Source organism: Stegostoma tigrinum, chromosome 30 (assembly GCF_030684315.1).
Source record: "Stegostoma tigrinum isolate sSteTig4 chromosome 30, sSteTig4.hap1, whole genome shotgun sequence".
Lineage (NCBI taxonomy): Eukaryota > Metazoa > Chordata > Chondrichthyes > Orectolobiformes > Stegostomatidae > Stegostoma > Stegostoma tigrinum.
Genome location: NC_081383.1, coordinates 38,690,274 through 38,710,778, shown reverse-complemented (window position 1 = coordinate 38,710,778; position 20,505 = coordinate 38,690,274). Strand labels below are relative to the sequence as shown.

General features: G+C 42.7%; 1 protein-coding gene across 1 annotated transcript; it reads right to left on the bottom strand.

Moving 5' to 3' along the window:
• Nucleotides 1-603: 603 nt before the first annotated feature.
• Nucleotides 604-20,005, bottom strand: LOC132206079 (procathepsin L-like). The gene is made up of 9 exons (XM_059638533.1): nucleotides 19,865-20,005; nucleotides 17,578-17,700; nucleotides 16,307-16,523; nucleotides 13,944-13,946; nucleotides 13,499-13,632; nucleotides 10,312-10,374; nucleotides 8,894-9,056; nucleotides 5,096-5,198; nucleotides 604-989 (listed from the first exon to the last, which is right to left on the bottom strand). Exons 1-9 carry the CDS (start codon nucleotides 19,994-19,996, stop codon nucleotides 848-850), a joined length of 1,080 nt encoding a protein of 359 aa, XP_059494516.1. The 5' UTR covers nucleotides 19,997-20,005; the 3' UTR covers nucleotides 604-847.
• Nucleotides 20,006-20,505: the final 500 nt, after the last annotated feature.

The following is a 20,505-nucleotide window of genomic DNA, read 5'->3' as shown; positions in this document are numbered from 1 at the left end:
CTAATTCTGCTCCTTTATCTCATGGTCTTATCATTTTGGTCAAAAGTTTAGCAAGGAGTTTGACTAGATTTTTAAAACTTTCATTTTTCCTGTGTATCCATAAAGATTATGTGAGTAAGATGCTTTTGAATTCTTTGGTTTTAATGAACACTCTCAGTGGCTTTCAGATACAGGGGAATTTCAATTTCTCGTGCAGGGAGTCAGCTGGACTGAATCCTGCTACATGAGTCCAATCCAAAAACTCTTTGACTGTCTGAACATCTGAGTCTTATTTCTGCATGCCATTAACTCAGAAATGATGGTATTTTGTCGTATGTAAACTGCTCAGTTTTCCTGCTGTTCTGTGCCATGTTGTTTCCTGCCAATCACTGAATGAAATTACATATTAGCCCTTAGGGACAGTGTCAGTCTACAGTCTGATCACATTAAACTCTGTTTCCAGGAGGGCTCCCAGGTAAACCTTATTTACCTCCACAACCCTATTGCACTTATACATTCATTGCACTGGTGTTAGAAAGAAGTTCTGAGCATTTGTCCACATGATTTTAGGATGTTAAATTTCAATTCTTTGGAATAGACAGACTCTCAAAATGATTGCTGGCAGTATTTAAGATATCGCTCAGCAGCAGCTGTACATGCAGGATATTGTCTCTCCACAAGCTGGAGAATGTAGTCACTCAGATATTACTGTGGTTACATGCATCAAACGCAGAATGATATTAACCTTTTATGTGAAGCTATAGAAATGTGCAGAAGCTGATATTATCCCACTTTTCAAATTGCAGCAGGCAGCTAAAGTAATGGCATCGAATGAGTCAACATCAGCAGAAATGGTTCCCTCTTTCTTTCAGGCTGATTCAGAAGAAACTGCGATTTTACACATTCTCCTTTTCACTGTTGGATAGACTGCATAGTTGGCAATTCCACACAGATTTCCCTTATCCTTAGCGATTTTGATGTAACCTTCTTCACCCCATTCTGTCCCCCAACTGACAAACAAGAAAAGGAAATTGGCATTAACATTTCAAAGTTGTTTCAAAAGATAGTTGTGAAGAATTGAGTTATCCTGGGAGCGGATTGAGATCTTTTGAGATATTAGATTTAGTTCAAGTATGTTTTACCTGATTTGAGTCAGAGAGTTGAGTGGCACAAGACTACAGTAGTGCAAGCTGCAAACCAGAAGCCAGGAGTTACATCATTGTGATATCTTACATAGGTTTTCAGTACCAACAGGGAGTGTGGATTCACTACAAGCTTCCAAATGGCATGAGGGGAGATCCTGTGAGGGGAGACATCTCAAACCGGAGCAGGTAGCTAGGGAATAAGTGGCACAGTGGTGAGCACTGCTGCTTCACAGCACCAGGGATCTGGGTTCAATCCCAGTCTTGGGCAATTGCCTTTGTGGAGTTTGTACATTCCCTCTGCATCAGTGGGTTTCCTCTGAGTGCTCAGGTTTCTGCTTGCCTGCAGCCCAAACATGTGCATGTTAGATGGTTTGGCCATGCTAAGTTGCCCATTGTGTCCAGGAATATGTGCAGACAGTGGGCTAGCTATGGGAAATGCAGGGCTATAAGATAGTGGGGTGGGTCTGATTGGGATGCTCTTGTGGGGGGGTGGTTGGTGTGGACCTGATGGGCCAAATGGCCTGTGCCCACACTGTAGGGATTTTATGAGGGAGATTAGTGGCTGTGGCCCGCTGTCCTTAGAGGGGTGAAGAATTTCCGAAAGTTTTTACTAACAACATCCTGAGGTTGCCTGCCACAGGAGGCTGTCTGAGTGGTGGGTGAGTCGATAGTGGCTCTAGGTTCCCCAATCTCTGTCCATTCACGTACACATATGTCCTGCACTGTAGGGTTACTCTACCCTAAAAACATTCCTCCAAATACTATCACCGCATTGAAATGTCACCAAATTATTGTACCACCCATTGAGCACTGATAATATCCACCTGAATGAACCATATTTTGTACATTTCCTATCTCCACTCAGATTTTTTCCCCTTTGAGGAATAGGATGAAAGTGTGCAAAGGATTTGCAGATTTATTATGAACTGTTGGCAATAAAGTATCTGATGAATGTTCTTGACTAGCCAGTCCTGGGGTGAAGCTTGAACTTGGAGGTTTTTGTTCAGATATGGCAGGAGGGAGCCTTCCTACTGAACCACAAGACCACCTACTTGAAACATTCCACCATCCGATCCAGCCACCACCTTCTCCAATTAAAACTGAAAGAACTGCAGATGCTTTCAATCATGAAAAAATAACAGAAGGTGCTGGAAAGCTTAGCCGGTTTGGCAGGATTTGTGAAGAAAAAATCATAGTTAATGTTTCGGGTCCAGTGACCCTTCCTTGGAACTGGGCCTGAATCGTTAAGTGATGTTTTCTTCACAAATGTTGCCAAACCCACTGAGCTTTTCCAACACCTTCTGTGTGTTTTTTTAATCTACCTCCTCCAACCATGATATTATCCCAGGCAGCTCTACCATTAAGCCTTCACATCCAGATAAACACAATGTTTCATGTTGATTAAACATATACACAGTCTGCAGCACAGAGACAGGAAATTCACTCTGTGCCAGTGTTTCTTCTTCACATACATGTCCTCCCTGTCCCCTTGCTCTAACCCTGTCAACACCTCCTTCCGTTCCTTCACCCTGCTGTGTTTATCCAACTTCCTCTTCAATGTATCTGTGTCATTCAGCTCAACCACTTTCCATGGTAACAGTTTCCCCATTAACACACCCCTCTGGGTAAGGAGGTTTCTCCTGAGGTTCTGATTGGATTCATTAATGATTATCTTGTACTCAGAAGTAGCAGTTGCTCAAAACTCTTAGCTGGATAGTTGCATTTGTCGAGAGACAGAGAAACAATGAACACTTCTGGCTCTTGTCCATCTCTGAGAACTGGGAAAAGTTAGAAATGTGATCGGTTTTGAGCAAGGAGTGGGAGAGATGAGGTCAAAGTGGTACAGGTGGAAGACAGGAGGGACTGAATGACAGAAATGGACAAAGGGAATCGAAGTGGAGCAAGAAAAGAAAGCAGAAGTGTACCTGGCTGAAAGAAAAATATTCAAACAATGAAACAAATGGAAAGAAAATGTGGACAACAGTTTTCATCACTTTCATTGAAATGCCATCACAAAATTCATATTCTCCTTCCCTTTAGCATTTCCAAGGGGCTATTCCCTCTGTGATTCCCTGGTCTACTTTTCAGTCACCCTGAACTCTCCATCACTTTGTATGACACCGTTCCTTGTAAATACAAGAGATATCACACCAACCCTTATGCTCTCTCCTCCTTATCCGAGGTCCACATCATATCTCCTCAAAGTGAAAGTGATTAACAGAGATAATGGGAACTGCAGATGCTGGAGAATTCCAAGATAATAAAATGTGAGGCTGGATGAACACAGCAGGCCAAGCAGCATCTCAGGATATGTATTTTTAATCTAATTGATCTCCATTCCAAATGTGGTTACCTGTACAGTGGGGGGATCAAATGCAGATCAGGTGATTGCTTTCTGAGTAGCTCAGTTTGCCCACTGCAAGTGCCCCCTGTTCACCCATTTTACTTCACCTTTCTCTGACACTGACATCTCTGCCTCTGGCCTGTGTGAGGTTCCAGAAAGGTTCAACATAAGTTTGAGGAACTGCACTTCAGCTTTTGATCAGGCAATGTAAGCTTTCTGTACTGAACGTTGAGTTCAACAATTTCAAACTATAAATTCTACTCCCATTTTATTTCCTTGTTTCATATTTATTTCCTTTAGATAGCCATACATTTATTCTAGACACATCTTTAGTTCCTCTTGCTTTTCCTGTTGCATTAGCTTCAGAAAATAGTATTTTCTGTCATTGATAACAAAGTGTGGAGCTGGATAAACACAACAGGCCAAGCAACATCTCAGGAGCACAAAAACTGACGTTTTGGGCCTAGACCCTTCATCAGAAATGGGGGAGGAAGAGAGGGTTTTGAAATAAATAGGGAGAGAGGGTGAGGCAGATCAAAGATGAATAGAGGAGAAGACAGGTAGAGATGAGACAGACAAGTTAAAGAGGTGGGGATTGAGCCAGTAGAGGTGAGTGTACATAGGGTGGTAGGGAGGGGATAGTTCAGTCTGGGGAGGACGGACAGGTCAAGGGGGTGGGATGAGGTTAGAAGGTAGGATATGGGGATGAGGCTTGAAGTGGGAGGAGGGGATAGGTGAGAGGAAGAACAGGTTAGGGAGGCGGGGACGAGCTGGGCTGGTTTTGGGATGCAGGAGAGGGAGGGGAGATTTTGAAGCTTGTGAAATCCACATATATACCATTGGGCTGCAGAGTTCCCAAGCGGAATATGAGTTGCTGTTTCTGCAACCTTCGGGTGACATCATTGTGGCACTGCAGGAGGCCCATGATGGACATATCGTCTCAGGAATGGGAGGGGGAGTTGAAATGGTTCGTTACTGGGAGGTGCAATTTTTTTATTGTGAACTGAGCGTAGGTGTTCTGCAAAGCGGTCCCCAAGCCTCCGTTTGGTTTTCCCCTCTCTTTCATACTCTTTTTCTTTTGTTCTGTCCCACTCACCCCTTGTTCAAAACTGTTGCATATTTAACTTCCTCCAGTTCTGGTGAAAGTTGTCAGACCTGAAACATTAACTCCTTTTCTCTTTCCTTTTAGATCCCGCTGAAGTTTTGCCAATGTTTTCTGCTCTCTGTTTTCTGTTTTTATTTCACATTCCCAGCCCCCACAGTATTCTGCTTTGCCACTATTTTAATGGCTCCTATTTTGAAGGGCCCACAAATGGAGATATTTTCGCTCCACCTATTTTATCAAACGTTTCATTATCTTAAACTCCTCTATCAAGTTACCGCTTTGCTTTTTTTTATTCCTGAAGAACAAAGCTCCTCTCTGTTTGACATTTTCTGATAAATATATTCTTTCGGTTCTAGCGTCGCTCTTGTGAATTTTTACGCACCTTCTTCAGTGCCTTGGGACAGCAGTGGGAATTTTCGCGAATGTTTCCCTCCCTAGCCCAGAAACACCAGGGATAAATCCAGTGCTCTTGTCACTGCCCCAGCTCTGATTAGCTGTTTGTTGTTTCTACATCGTACATACCTGTTCTTAACCAGCCAATAGTTCATTCTACGCTCCCTTCCATATCCAACCAAGAGCACTGCATGGCCACGGCGTTGGGTGCAACTTGGATCAGCGTAAACTCCTGTAAGGAGACACTCACCTTTAATGTAATGTAATTGTCAAATATATAATCATAATTTCCTTCCTGTGCTTATTGTTGTGTTTTACATTCAAATTGTCTTCTGGTCTACAATGCTCTTTGCAAAACATTCTCCTCTGATGTTACTCTGTCTCACTTTTACTAATGTTTCCCAGTGTCCTCACCTGTGCCACCCTCATCTCCTCTGGAACACATGGCCTTTTACTGTGCTTCTCTCATTGCCATCCTCTTGACCCTGCAGCACCAATTCACATCTAATTCCCTTTCACAGACTTTCTCTTTTCCTCTTTTTCCAATGCCTTCCCTCCCAGCACTCATTTGCTTTGCATTTACTTGACCACAGCCAGGGTGAGGGTCTAGGCCTGGGTCGGAAGCTGTTTTGAGGGTCAATGTGGACCCAATGTGTTGAATCCCCTGGTTTTGATGACTCTATGATTCTAAACACTTCAGTAGTAAAACTTACCTTTGATAGGTTATATTATTCAGAGCTGATTCTGGCACCATGATATTGACCTCCTTGAGAATCCTCTGGGTCATACTGTGTGAGGACATAGTGGAGGGGTGATGGATGTGAAGTTCCGTCACTAAAACTATCTTCTCCTTCTGATAGTCATCAGCTCATGCACTTCACACAGACATCACATTGGCTGGAGACTCCCTGCTTTGCCTCATTTCTGAAGAGCATACAGACAAAGAGAGCAATTGCATCTACTTCAGTGAGCCCAGCAATATCCAGAGGGTGAGGAGTAGGAGCTTGTGAAGACCTCACATCTACAGGTCTTGCCTGACAGGACAAGCACTGCTCCAGACTATTCTCACTCCAAGCTGAGAACTGCCTGAGCAGGGCTTGCCCTCATGAGGAGTTGGATGGCTATCTCAGCCTAGCTGATGTCAGGGCCACAGCTACCCTGATGTTTTTAGACAGCTGGCCACTTCAGGAAGCAGCTGAGGATATCTCCTCATGCTGAGCACATACTTACATTCCAGATGTAGCTTTCTTTTTATTCATTCATGGGAGGAGGGCCCTCACTAGTTGAGCCAGCATTTATTGCTCATCCCTAATTGCTCAGAGGGAAGTTAGGAGTCATGTGAAGACCAGACCAACAATCAACAATAGATTCACAGTCATCGTTTGACTCTTAATTCCAGATTTTTATTTAATTCAAATTCCACCATCTGCCATGGCAGGATTTGAACCTGGATCCCCAGAACATAGAACATAGAACAATACAGCGCAGAACAGGCCCTTCGGCCCTCGATGTTGCGCCGACCTGTGAACTAATCTAAACCCCTCCACCTACACTATTCCATCATCATCCATATGCTTATCCAAGGACTGTTTAAATGCCCCTAATGTGGCTGAGTTAACTACATTGGCAGGCAGGGTGTTCCACGCCCTTACCACTCTCTGAGTAAAGAACCTGCCTCTGACATCTGTCTTAAAGCTATCACAGAACATTACCTAGGCCTCTGGATCTACAGCCTAGTGATAATACCACTAAACCATCACCTCCCCAATGTGATGACGTTTTCCCTAAATTGCAACTGCTCATGAAGAAGGGTCTAGACCCAAAACATCAGCCTTCCTGCTCCTCTGATGCTGCTTGGGCTGCTGTGTTCATCCAGCTCTACAGCTTGTTATCTCAAATTCTTCAGCATCAGCAGTTCCTAGTATCTCTACTCATAATCTCCCCCGTCCCTGTCTTGAGGAGAGGCAAGGAGTGTGGGCAGTGTTGGGGCCACCTCTGCAGGTTTGCCCTCGGTTCAGGCTGCCATCTACTGAAGCCGCAATGTTTTGGGTGCATATTGTGACCAACTTATTGAGGTTTTCAACAGAAAAGGGCACTCACTCTATCCATACTGCATAACAAGCAGGGACAAAGCTGGAGGTATCCAGCCATGATTCTTGTACCTTAGGGAACTCACAGGTTCCTGTATTATTCTATGATTCTCAGGCAATGCAGGGTTGTTTGCTGGGAGATAAGGGGAAACCCCCATCCCGTCCTTCAAACATGGCTGATGATACTTGTCGGAAAACCTCAGACTATCAAAGAACAAAGAAACTTTGCTTCCTACATTTCCACCAGGGTCATAGTGGAATAGACCATTGATTTAAGACAAGGTTCTGACGCTTGGCCCAGTCTGGTGTGGGTCTTGCAGAATAGCCCAGTGAAAATGGGCCACATCACAGTGGCATGTTTCACAACAGGAACTAACGAAAGGGGAATGTCTTGGATATAGATGAAACCAGGCATTAACAGCAACGATGAAAGGAGGTGATGGTCTCGTGGTATTATCACTGGACTGTAAATCTGGAAACCCAGATAATGTTCTGGGAGCCTGGGTTCAAGTCCCATCATGGCAGTAGGTGGAATTTGAATTTAATAAATATCTGGAGCTAAGAATCGATTGATGACCTTGAATCCATTGTCAATTGTCAGGGAAAAAGCCATCTGGTTCACTGATGTCATTTAGGGAAGGAAACTGTCATCCTTATCTGATATGGCCTATATGTGACTCCAAACCCACAGCAATGTGATTGCTTCTTAACTGCCCTTTAGGCAATTAAGGATGGGCAATAAATGCTACCTAGCTAGTGACAATAAAGGAAGTGAGGACATTGACCAGTAAAGCTATCCAAGAGAACACAACTCAACCCACGTGGCACAGAGCATGCTCAAATTGAAACCTGTTTCCAGGATGAATGAACTGTTTGGACTTTGTTACACTGTTTAAAGATTCTGTTGACAATCAATCTGGGCAGCAATCTCTGCTTAGTGCATGCAATATGGGGATATTGAGCTTTTTTGACAGTCATTGGCATTTTTAAAATATATGCAATGCCATCCATCTGATTGTATGTGTCATGCACTTGTGTGATTCTTGTGTGATTCTGAGGGCAGTCCATTCTATTCCCTTTGAGCATAGAGAAGGAGGCAGAGTGGTATTGCCAGGATAGAGTCCTCCCCATGGTGCAGGGGAACCACATCTCAGCTGTAGCATTGACTGTGACAGCTACCTGCTCTCTCTGCCTTCTCAATGTCTGCCTGGAGGGCCCCATACTTCGCCTAAGGAAGGGCACCTCGCTTCTCGTGTTCACCTCCTGTACTAAGGTCCCCATTGCTGTCTCAGAGACCCTTGGGGCTGCTGCCTGGCCTGTTGCTCCATTTTCATTTCCCGTTCTGCTCAGAGTTTCTTCTTGTGTTCAAGCCCCTGTCCCTTGAAGGGGGACAGGATTGTCTTTCAGTCATGTGGACTGCTTTAAGTGGTGCCAACCTCACACTTGGGCTCAATGCCAAGGTGTGCCTTCACTCAGCAGCACATCATCACTGAGCTGCACCTCACAGTCAGTTACGTTAGTGACAGTGCAAAATTTCTGAGCTGCTTGCACCACTGCAAAAAGGAGTGGGTAAATTTCCCATCGCCATTCCTGAGCACAGTTTCCAATCTGACTGAAATGGCTTCTGACAGCACTGGGCTGCCTGTAGCATGGGGGAGGAGGGAAACATGAATAAGGGGACGAGCTTTACAGTTCCCCTTATACACATCGAGACAGCATTAACACCAACAAACAACTTGACAGGGAATGTGTGCAGACGTTTGACTTTGAAAACATTTTATGTGGAATTTGTAGATTGTCCATTTAATATACCTTATCCACACAGTCTATTTCTTACCTTGTTTATAGAAGTGGAAGGTCTTTGGACGAGCATTAAGCGAAACAGCGATTGGTCCAATTCTTCTCGAAGCCCTCGCTAAACAACGTTCTCCTCTTTGTATGTTTCTGTATCTGGCGACTTTGGCAACAATATTATTTTTCTGAAACTTGCAGGATCCTTGCTAATTGTTAAAAGGAAATATTGAAAGTTAATGTTCAAGAATAGCTTGCCAAAGTTCTACCGACAAGTTTTCAGCCTCAGACACTCACAATGATGCGGTGTTTTGCTCATCAAAATATTTAAATGAAAATGTGCTGCATAATCCGGCTTCCATATTTACTGATGTTATTGTCCATTAAACAGACATTACTGACTGTCTCCACTGACTTCATGAGACAGACAGAGTGAATGAAGATGAGGCAAGACCTTTCTTTTGGAACATCATATCTAATGATGGCCATGCACCTGCCTCCAAGTTTCATAACCCAGAAGTAACTATTGAAGAGTCTCCCTCTTCCAAACTAGAAGCAAGGTTTGGGCCAGTGTCTCACCCATTTACCTTACTGAAAACGTAGTTTGCTTCCAGAGAGAAAAAAAACAGGGTGGAATTTAATGCACTGCCATGTGCTGAATTTGCAGTGGGAGAGGCAGTAGCTAATTGGACATGAGGGTGACAAGCAATTGGCCATACCCTGAACAAGTCTGTGATGGTCACTCTCTGAATGGTCTGCTTAATCTGCCAGCAATTGAGGCTCTTAGATCAGCAATGGTTGACCACTTGAACGTCTCCCCCAGCTGCTTTTGGCATGAACCCATATAGGGAGCACAACAAGAAAATTGCTGTGATGCCACTTTCTAGCTCCAGAAGAGGGTCCTTATTTTATAGAGGGACCTGGTATTGGGAAATAGGAATTACTGACAGCCTCCCACATGTCAATCATACACATTGTACACCCTGGGACCTTTTTCCTGCCACCACTCACCCTCTTGTCTTTTCTTTGGCAATCACACAAGACCAGGAGGTTTTCAGTGGAGATTCAGGATGTCATTACAGGATAAGGGAGAAATAAGAGAGAGAGCTGGACCTGTCCTGAATGCTGATATTTTCTCAGCCTTCCTCAAGCTACCAGTGCAGTGGCACTGACAGAAACCTGGGAGCAGATTCTCAGCGAAGGATTGATCCAGAGTAGGATGTCAGCTGTCATTTGATCAGTGCTGGGTTACACTGTCTAACACCATGAATGCCATAAATATGTTGTACCTGGTGAATTTGAAACAGATTGTAGAGTGATTTACCTGTGCTGTGGTTCCTACTCAATGTCGTTTCTTCTCACATATCAAAAGGCCGACTTTTGATATTCACCTCTGCATCCATGGCTCGTTGTGTCACAATCAAGCAAGTTCTGCTCACTCAGAGAAATCAGTCTTCCACAGACCTTTGCCCATTGTCCTTCAATGGCACCAGTCATGCTGAAAGCCCAGCAAGAGCCACAGGGCCCCTGGTAATGACAGAAATACAATCGCGGTAAGACATGCTGATGTAAAAATAAAATCCTCTTTTCATCCATCATCAACTGGAGCTCAGATTTACATCACCGATGTTCATTAATTTTCTTCATGTGTTTCCCAGGCTTTGTGCAAAACACCATAGAGTGCGAGGGCCAGAGTGACGGGATTTATGACCACCATTGGATTTCCACGTGTATATCAGGGCAGCTGCGCATATGAGGCTGGGAGCTCCCTGAGATCGGTCTGTAGCATTTTATGACCTGTTGGAAATTCACTCCCTTAATGTGTTGCTGGACTCTGATCATGAATGAATCATTCAGGTATTTCCTCATTTCCTGGGAGCACTAGTGATTCTTAAATTACTACTCACTCTTGGGTGATCATGTTCACATTATCGATTTTTTCAGAAATACATTGGTTTCATTAACATCTTTGAGGGAAGGAAATCTGATATCCTTACCTCTTCCAGGCCATATATGACTCCAGACATATAATGTGGTTGACCCTTAACTGCCCTCCGAAATGCCCCGGCAAGTTCCTCATTTCCAGGTGCAATTAGACATGGCAATACATAATGGCTCATCTAGTGATACCTACATCTCACGAATGAAATTAACAAAAACAGCCTGATGGAGAAACCAATGAGAATGGGCTGCATGTGACTCCATGAGAGCAAGGTCAATGGCACAGTTTCAGGAAATGGTTGACAAGAAGGAATTGACTAGTTTAAGCTTCCACACTAGATACTTTGAAAAGGAGCACAAAAAGTATCAGAAAGGCACACAGCAAGGAAGAAAACACTTTCTAGCTGATGGGCATTCACCAAGTTAAAGGTCTCCCATACAGTGGAAAGGGGGTAACAAGACAGTGCAACTTCTTCTGCCAAGAGTATCTGAGAAATAAAAGATCCACCAATGGAGAAATGAACCACAGATCAAAACCAGTGCTCTCAGCACTGATACTAAAGATCTAGCATTCTTGAGAATTCAAACAGAGTGCATATGATGACTTCAGCTTGTACAAGGGGGCATAGTTACAAATTGAGGGGTGATAGATTTAAGACGGATGTCAGAGGCAGGTTCTTTACTCAGAGAGTGGTAAGGGCATGGAACGCCCTGCCTGCCAATATAGTTAACTCAGCCACATTAGGGGCATTTAAACAGTCCTTGGATAAGCATATGGATGATGATGATGATGGGATAGTGTAGGGGGAGGGGCTTAGATTAGTTCACAGGTCGGCGCAACATCGAGGGCCGAAGGACCTGTCCTGTGTGTATTGTTCTATGTTCTATGCTCTATGTTCTGAAAGAGTTTTTGAAAAGTCTGGACCCCATGAAGTGATGAAGCCAGAGTTCTTGGGCACCGGTAAAGGAAATACCATCATGTACATGATTGTATAATTGTCAATCATAGGAAAATGTTGCACATGTTAATGGTACTGAAAGAGTTACTGTTCACCTTAAATTTGATTGTACCCATTCCACTGATGCTACATTGCTGTGTGTATGTGGAGAGGAGTTTTATCCTAGCTTTCAGAAGGAGCAGGGATATCTGCACCAGCTCCTGAGGTGTTGGTAATTATGCCTGAGCAGACATAATAGTACTCGTTGCTGACATGATTTAAGCCTTCGTGCTGCCTGAGAAAAGTGCCTCTTCTGGCAGATGTGGCAAATACCACAAGGTTTTGGGAATGGCCATTTGGAAATTGCTGCTGCACTGAAAGCCCCAACCAATCAGAGGTGATGGCACGCTGGTATACAGTTACTGTGAGTTGTCCTGACAGTCCTCAGCATGTAATTGGGATCTCATTAATTCAAACAGCTTCAGCAAACATGGGCAAGGAAGGCTCCTACTGATTAATACCTGCTGGACTAAACTCATTTGATGAATCAAGGATCATCCACATTGAACATCATTTGGAAGAAACATTTCAGGTGACAATGGCACACTATATATTTTGGGTGGGGACGTCAATGCCCATCATCAAGAGTGGCTCAGTAGTGCCTCTAATATAACAAGGTGTAGAGCTGGATGGACACAGCAGGCCAAGCAGCATCAGTGGAGCAGGAAAGCTGATGTTTCAGGTGTGGACTCTTCTTCTGATGTGTGACAGACCTGGGCAAGGCTTGAAGGATGTCACTGCAAGACTAGGTCTATGGCAGGAAACCAAAAGGGACAAACTAATTGACCTCATCCTCACTAATCTATCAGTTACAGATATACCTGTCCATGATAATACTGATAGGGCTAACTATTGTCTCAACTTTGTGGAGGCCCAGAGCCATCTACGTGAATGCTATGCTTGAATCAATTTGATTCACTCTGTTTGATAAAAGAAGCAGCTGAAGGCAATGAAAAGTGCAAAGAATCTGAGAATGTTCTAGCAATACTGCTGAAAACATGGACTCCAGACCTTGTCCCATAGCCATGGCATTCCAATACAACGTTAACACTGACATCAAACTAACAATACGAACAATAGTCCAGGTATGTCTGATCCAATTCTAAAAAAATGGATAAATATAACCCACCAATCACTAGCCTGCAAGTATACCCAGGATCATCAGTAAAGTGATGGAAGGTGTCAGTAACAGTGCTATCAAGCATCACCTGCTCAGCAATAACCTGCTCAGTGACGCCCAGTTTGGGTTCCACCAGGGCCACTCAGCTCCTGGCCTCATTACAGCCTTGGTTCAAACATGAAAAAAAGAGCTAAACCCCAGAGGTGAGGTGAGAGTGACTGCCTTTGACTTCAAGGCCACATTTGACTGAGGGGGACAGCAAGAGGTCCTCTTAAAACTGGAATCAATGGGAACCAGGGGAAAACGTCTCCATTGGTTAGAACCATACCTGGCAAAAATAAAGTGGTTCTGATTGTTACAAGTTAATAATCTCAGTCTCAGGAAAGGTCTGCAGGAACTCCTATCAAACAGAGTGAATCAAATTGCAGGAGTAATGTTCTAGATCTAGCCATCTCCTATCCTCAGGTCAGAAATGGGGACGTTTGCTGATGTTTATACATTCACAGCTCTTCAGACGCTGAAGCAGTCTTTCTGCATACACATCAAACTGTGATCAAGTTCTCGGCTTGGGTTGATAGGTAGCAAGTTATACTTGCACCACAAATGTGTCAACTAACAGGACCGCATCTAAACATTGCCTCTTGACAATTTTATCAAGAATTTCCCTCAGTTCTGGGATTGACATTGAGCAGAAACTGTCCTGCACCAGCTTTATAAACACTGTTGCTGCAAGGGCAGGTAAGAGGCAGAGAATTCTGTGACAAACGACTCATCTACTGATTCCTCAAAGCCCATCCACCAACTACAAAGCTCAATTCAGTTGTATGAAGGAAAATTCTCCACTTGCTTCAAATGGCGCAGTTCCAACAACACTTAAAAAATTCAACGCTATCTAGGACAGGTTGGTTGGTACCCCATCTAACATCATCAATTTTCACTCCCTCTACCACAAGTGGCAGCAGAGTTAATTATCTGCACAATGCCCTGCAAAAAGTCACAATTCTCTGAATGACACCTTCCAAACCCACAAAACATACCACCTGAAATGACAAGAGCAACAGGTGCATTGGAGCACAAAGACTTGCAAAACCCCCTCTTGGCTTCACATTATTCTGACTTGGAACAGTATCACCATTCCTTCACTGTTGCTAAGTCAAATCCTGCAACTCCCTTCCCCACGGAGCATAGTGTGACCCAAGTACTGCAGTATTTCGAGAAGGCAAACTCACCAACACATTCTCAATGGCAAATGGCAATGGGACACAAGTTCTGGCCTATGGAGTCACAGAGAAGTATAGCCTGGAAACAGACCCTTCTGACCAACCAATCTATGCCTCCCATAATCCCAAACTAAACTATTGCCACATGCATGTGCTTGGCCCATATCCACTCAAACCTTTTCTATTCATGTACTAATCCAACGTCTTTTAAAAGTTGTAATTGTACCCACATCCACCACTTCCCTAGTCATGAAATCCCACCTCCTGCAGAAAAGACAAATGCCATTAACTTTATCTACACCTTTTACTATTTTATAAACTCATATAAGGTTGCTTCTCAACCTCCTATGCTCCAGTGACTAAATTCCCAGCCTATCCAGCCTTTCTTTACAAAGCAAACCATCCATACTTGGCAACATCATGGTAAATTTCGTCTAAACCCTCTCCAGCTTAATATCATCCCTCCTATAAGTGGGCAACCTGAACTGGACACAATATTCCAGAAGCAGCCTCAACAATGTCCAAAGAAAATTTAAAATAAATGACAGTGAGTTCAAAAAGAAGACAAGCTCTGATGAAGTGTGCTGTGAACAATGGAAAAGACAAAGTAGAGCATGTGTGAGGCTGTTGCTAAGCTCACTGATCAAAGAGAAAGGGAAGCTTTACCTCATCTCTGACTCAGGAAGGCGCTGGTGTGTTCTGCCTTTAGCACCAACAGCCTTCAGCCCAACAACTTGTTACGAAGTTGGGTAGAGTACTGGTGGATTGGGAGGCAAGAAGCTAGGATTTGGTGTTTGTAAAATGCTGGGGAGGAAACATGGTGATGTCCCTTGAAATGATGGTGTGCTTTTTCTGTGCTGAAAGATTTACAATGGAGGTTTATGAGCAGCAACTTGAAAGCTTGCAAGTACACAGAGAGCAGCTGAATTAAAATATTTGTATAGAAAGGCAGAAATTAGCAGGCCAAGCAGCAGTTTTTAGCAAGACAACAAGCTTTTGAATGTAGCCAATCAATTTGAACCAGGCACTTAGATATCAAAAAACAATTAAATTTAAATCTGCTGGTTTTGACAACATGGGCCCAATCCCTTTGTAAGAAATATTGATATGTCATTGAGCGTGTAAGAGAAGAGGACAACTGGACAAAGCCCAGAGCTAACTTACATCCGCCAGAGCTAACAGTCCTCAGCTTTCAAGAGAGAGTCATTGGGTCTCACAGCTCCTCGATTTCTTAGAGAAAGCACTATCTAAGTGGCAATGATACCCATGGCACAACTAGTTAACATTCCTGACAGCAGAATCAATAGAGAAGGCATTTCTGATAGAAGAGTTGACAAAGGCGGAACAGAAGACACATAACCTATCTGTAATTTCAAGAGACTAAATTCTTTTTTCATATAAATGGGACTTATATTTATTGCAACAGCATACTATTAGAATCTGGTTTTATTTGGGAATAGTTCGTAGTGAAAGGGAGTTTATTCGGTTCGTTAATAGATTTTTAATTTGCTCACTGTTAGAGTTGGATAAATAAATTGTTCCTTGTTGGTTGTAAAGTGAGTGCCAAGAATTTATTTTATCTCACCACTAGAAGTTGCTGAAGAGCAAGTTACACCACTTTTTACAATCCTTTGACAGGTTGTAGGATGGGATGTTCCTTTTTGGGCGTTTCAGCTGCAGTTCTCAGAAAGGAGCTAATCTTGATCACACACTGTTAATGAACTGAAAATTGTAACAAATCTTGCAAAGTGTCAGATTGTCTTTCCTTGCACTTCTGTTATCTCTGCTCAGGATGCCAGTCTGGTGTTTATCCATACTTTTGGTTTCAACCAATCTTCAACTTAAAGTAGTACCATGTTCCCAGTTTAATATTGTCCTTGTTCTTTTAATTCCACTTTGATCACTGTCCTGTTTGATTTCAAATTAGAAATTCTTCAACTCGCTCTATATTTCATTAGCGTTGTCACTGTGTACTATAGCTGTGACTGTAATTTCAGATGAGGGCAACAACCCCATTGATCAGATGGAAGGTCAGGTTTGACTCTGCATCCACTGGACCTGGAAATAGGATCTGAAAATGGAAATTAACTTTGCTTACCAGTTGAGACAAGCTCATGATAACTTCAAGATTTTTTTCAGACTGAGCTTTCACAAGTAATTAATAACGGAAGAATTCCTGCTGATTGTTAACTGACTTTTCATTTGAGTAACCAAACCCCTTTTACGCCAGTCGACAGCTCTGAGTTTCAGATCATCATCGCCTTCTTCAATTTCATTAGATTCAAGATCGTCAACAGCTTCATTAAAATCATCTCCTTCATCAACGTCTTCTTCAGTTGAGTTATCAGCTTCAGCTTGGAAGAATCCATTCATGATTTCATTAAACTCTTCAGTGGTCTAATGATCAAACACAATGACACTCACTTATGAAATGATTAACTTTTGAATGGACATTGCTCTGGACAAAGATCAATAACCTCACAGAGATACGTTGTCACCTGTTCACGGGGTTTAACCAACCGAGAGATCAAAGCTGCTCTGGCACTCCACTCTAATAGGTACAATGCTGTGGTGACTTCTAAAACTTTTCACTGCATTTTTCATGCTGAAGTACAGATGGCAATAAATTTCTGTTCTATTCTGCCCTATTCACTACTACTGCCTCAAATAAAGAAATGGAGAAAAGTTCGGTGAGTCAGTTTCTTCACAGTTCAATGTAAACTTGAACAGAGGGCCTGAAGGTGATAAAACATTGATCTGGACTATTGTGCAAATGTTCAAGATGGCAGCAGCGATTATAAGTATGCCTCACTTTGAAATAATTTGAGGAGATGATAATTAAAATGCTACAAAGCACTTTCATTACGAGGGAAATGGGTTAAATCTCCCCCATGATGGTTGACTTTATCAATGTTTAACCAAGCTGTCTGGATAAACAGCATCTCACATTCCACCATCAACATTGCCACAAACTCCTGGTCACTGCTAAAGCAGTAGGTCTGCAATTGGCCTCAGGACCCTTGAATCTAAGAGGAGAAAGTCAGACAGTGTTCCTACTTCTGATCACTCTGAGAAGTAGTGTTACACAAGTATCAGTTCTCACTGTAGCGGGTGAGGGCCAGGGGAAGATCCATGCAGCTGGTGTGTTGAATACTGTCAACACTGTTGTCTTGAATTTGGTGGTGAACCTGTCCATTATCTGCTTTATATTTGGAAAGAACTGCAGATATATGAACAATGTCCCAGCCCATGGAACTACCTGTTTGACAGAAGCAGGCAGAATGTAATGGGACGTAAAATGGAAAGGAGAACCTATCTTGCCGAAATATATGTTGGTGAGGGAGATTGAATTCTTGGTTGAAATGAAGTTTTATGATAACGCTGTTCATTTAGTAACAGCACCACAAAATTCAGCATCTAGTAGAGCCCAGATGATACATTTTGTACACACCAGATCTCCATACTCATTCATTCCCACAGTGAATGTGTGTTTCCCCATCGGGTACTTCAGGTTATGTTGTTCAAAGTATCTCATGTTGTCCTCCCATACCATTCTCTTGTAGTTCTCTTCATCCTGAATAAAGACGTTAGATTAATGAGGTGTCTGTATCTTTCATTAAATAAAATAAAACGATAGCCTTATAAATCCCTGCATGAAACCTGAACTAACAACTTTCAGTTAGGTTTTAATTATTTGATCCATATCAGAGAAGTTGCACAATTCTCCTTACTCCCGCACACAAGGCATAATCCGTTTGATCTTCCAGTCTGAGAGAGTGAAGTGGAAAGTGTAGCTGGAATAAAGAGCAGGAAAAGATCAACATCTTTAATCATGAACAAATCATTTGAGGGTGAGCAGAAGAAAGTTAGATCGTGGAGGATGAATGTTACATTTCACAAGTTAGATTTTGTCTCCTTTATTTCATTAATCATGCAGATGTGTTCAGATTGGTGTGTACAATGACAATGTCAATGTGAGCATATAATTTAGGCCATTGGGCCCCTTGAGTCTGTTCTGTACTATTAATAAGATCATGGCTGATCCGATTACTCTACGCATTCCCATCAAACTCTGAATTATGAACATTAATATATTAAAATCAAAATATTACATTGAATGCATGGTTCAATAACTACAATTTTTTTTAAAGCTGGTCTGAACTTTCTAAAGGTGTTGTTACTGATTGTGTAGTAATTTCACCAAAGGTCCAATGGAATCCCAGTAAGCTGAGTTATTGAGGGCAGAACCTTGCATTAGGTACTCTCAATCTAGTAGCGGGCACAGAGACAGGAGTTACTTCAGTTCAGAGGTGCTCGGCATTATTTCCATGGTCACACGGTTCTCTGCTCATCACACATGCATCTGGAAGAAGAACAGTAAATCCCATGAGGAAGGTGGGTAGGGACTTTTAACCCTTGCTGTGACAGTGTGAGGTCTGGCTGGGCACCAGACATAAACCAGAATTAAAGGGCAGCCAGACAGATTTTTACTCACTGCGAGCAAGGATGATCAGTCACACTGTGTCAGTCACCCCATACCCTTTGAGACGTATTAAACATGGCAGAATGTGACACAGCAGTTTATTGATGACTCACTGGAGAGTTGTCTGCCGGGAACCTGGGAAAGACAAGGATGGCTGTTCCCAAGGGATGGTGGTAGGTAGCCCTCCCTTCAGGCTAAACCGGCCTAAACTGCCAGAGTCACAGTGAGAGTGACTGTCTATCTGTTATATATAAGAATATGGCTGCATTACAGGTTGGGGATGAACTGTGTCCTGTGCACCAGAAGGACAAATAACACCATCTATTGATTACAAATTGACAATCATTGGGGTATCACTCTGTCAAAACATGCTTTTGCAGAGCGATTCAGATATAAGAGGATCCCATGCAAACCTCAGGAACAGATGGGATATGTGCACTGAATGGATGACAATTACTTTACTCTGGCCGAGCTCTTTCAGTTTCTGGACAGTGGTCCTCCTTACCCAGTGATTGCCTTTCCCATATTCCCACCTTCACTTCATTATGCCCTGGGCAAGGAAAACTTATTTCCTACAACCTGGCCTTTTAATGATAAGCAAAAACATGAAATAGGTTTGCTGATGCCTGCCATTGGGACGTTCCACCACATTTTAATTCGGGTAAGTGAATGACAGGCTCACTACACCATGAGGGTTCAGGATTTTGGCCTCTTGCTCATTTAACCCCCCTTTCAACTTCCATTCTGTCTCCTCTGGGATATGAAGGTTATACACTAAGTCCTTGATGTTTCACTGTGAGTTTGGTCAATCTTCTACTGAAGTTAGAGGGTGGGAGAACCCATGAACACCAATGCATTTTCAATTTCAGTGCATATATCCATTCCAACTGCTTCTCCCACTTTATCTCCAAATAAGAATTGTCAATAATTTGTTATAACAAGGTGTAGAGCTGGATGAACACAGCAGGCCAAGCAGCATCACAGGAGCAGGAAAGCTGACATTTTGGGTCTGAACCCTCCTTCAGAAAGGGTCTTTTCTGAAGAACGGTCCAGACCCGAAACATCAGCCGTCCTGTTCCTCTGATGCTGCTTGGCCTGCTGTGTTCATCCAGCTCTACACCTTGTTATCTCAGATTCTCCAGCATCTTCAGTTCCTACTATCTCTCAATAATTTGTGAAATGTGTGGAATCCCACCCTTTCAGAGTGAGCTGATTGTGTGAAATAGATACTTGCTGGAGAAAGTTACCCTTTTACCCCGGTGTACTGCTTTTCATGTTGTGATTTCCAGTTTTTCCAGTCTTCATCCAGTCTGGAATCAAACGTGTGGCCTGAGGTTACAGCCAGAATACATACCATCACTAAGCCCAGAAACAGAGCGAATTTCATGATGGACAATCTAATGGAAGAAAACCTTTGTTGTTAGTGGACAACATTTAGAGATTATATAGAGATTAGAATCATTCAGAAATGATGTAGCTATTATTCTGCAAAAACTACAAAGTGAGCAAATAGTATCCTGGTTATATATTCTTCATTTGCCCTCCACTTTCATCTTAATAGCTTTGTGTTGTATTTATTGCAAAGTCACCACGAGCTTCTGTAGTTCAGTGTATTTCCAGAAACACAGACTATTCTCAGATACTTGAATGTCAACTCACTGAAAACATTAAAATTTGACAATGCATTGTCAAAAAAAAATTAATCAATGCATTGTGATAAAAGGTGTACTGTTATGAGAATTAGATTTTGTGATTTAGTTTTCAAAATAGAAGCAGATGGACATAGGTTGGTTCTGTGAAGATACTTTTTAAATCAGATCAGAAAGAAATTAAAACTGTGTCCTCTGTGTATAACTGAGCATGTGATTCACTCAAGAGCCTGAGAGAACCTCTGTA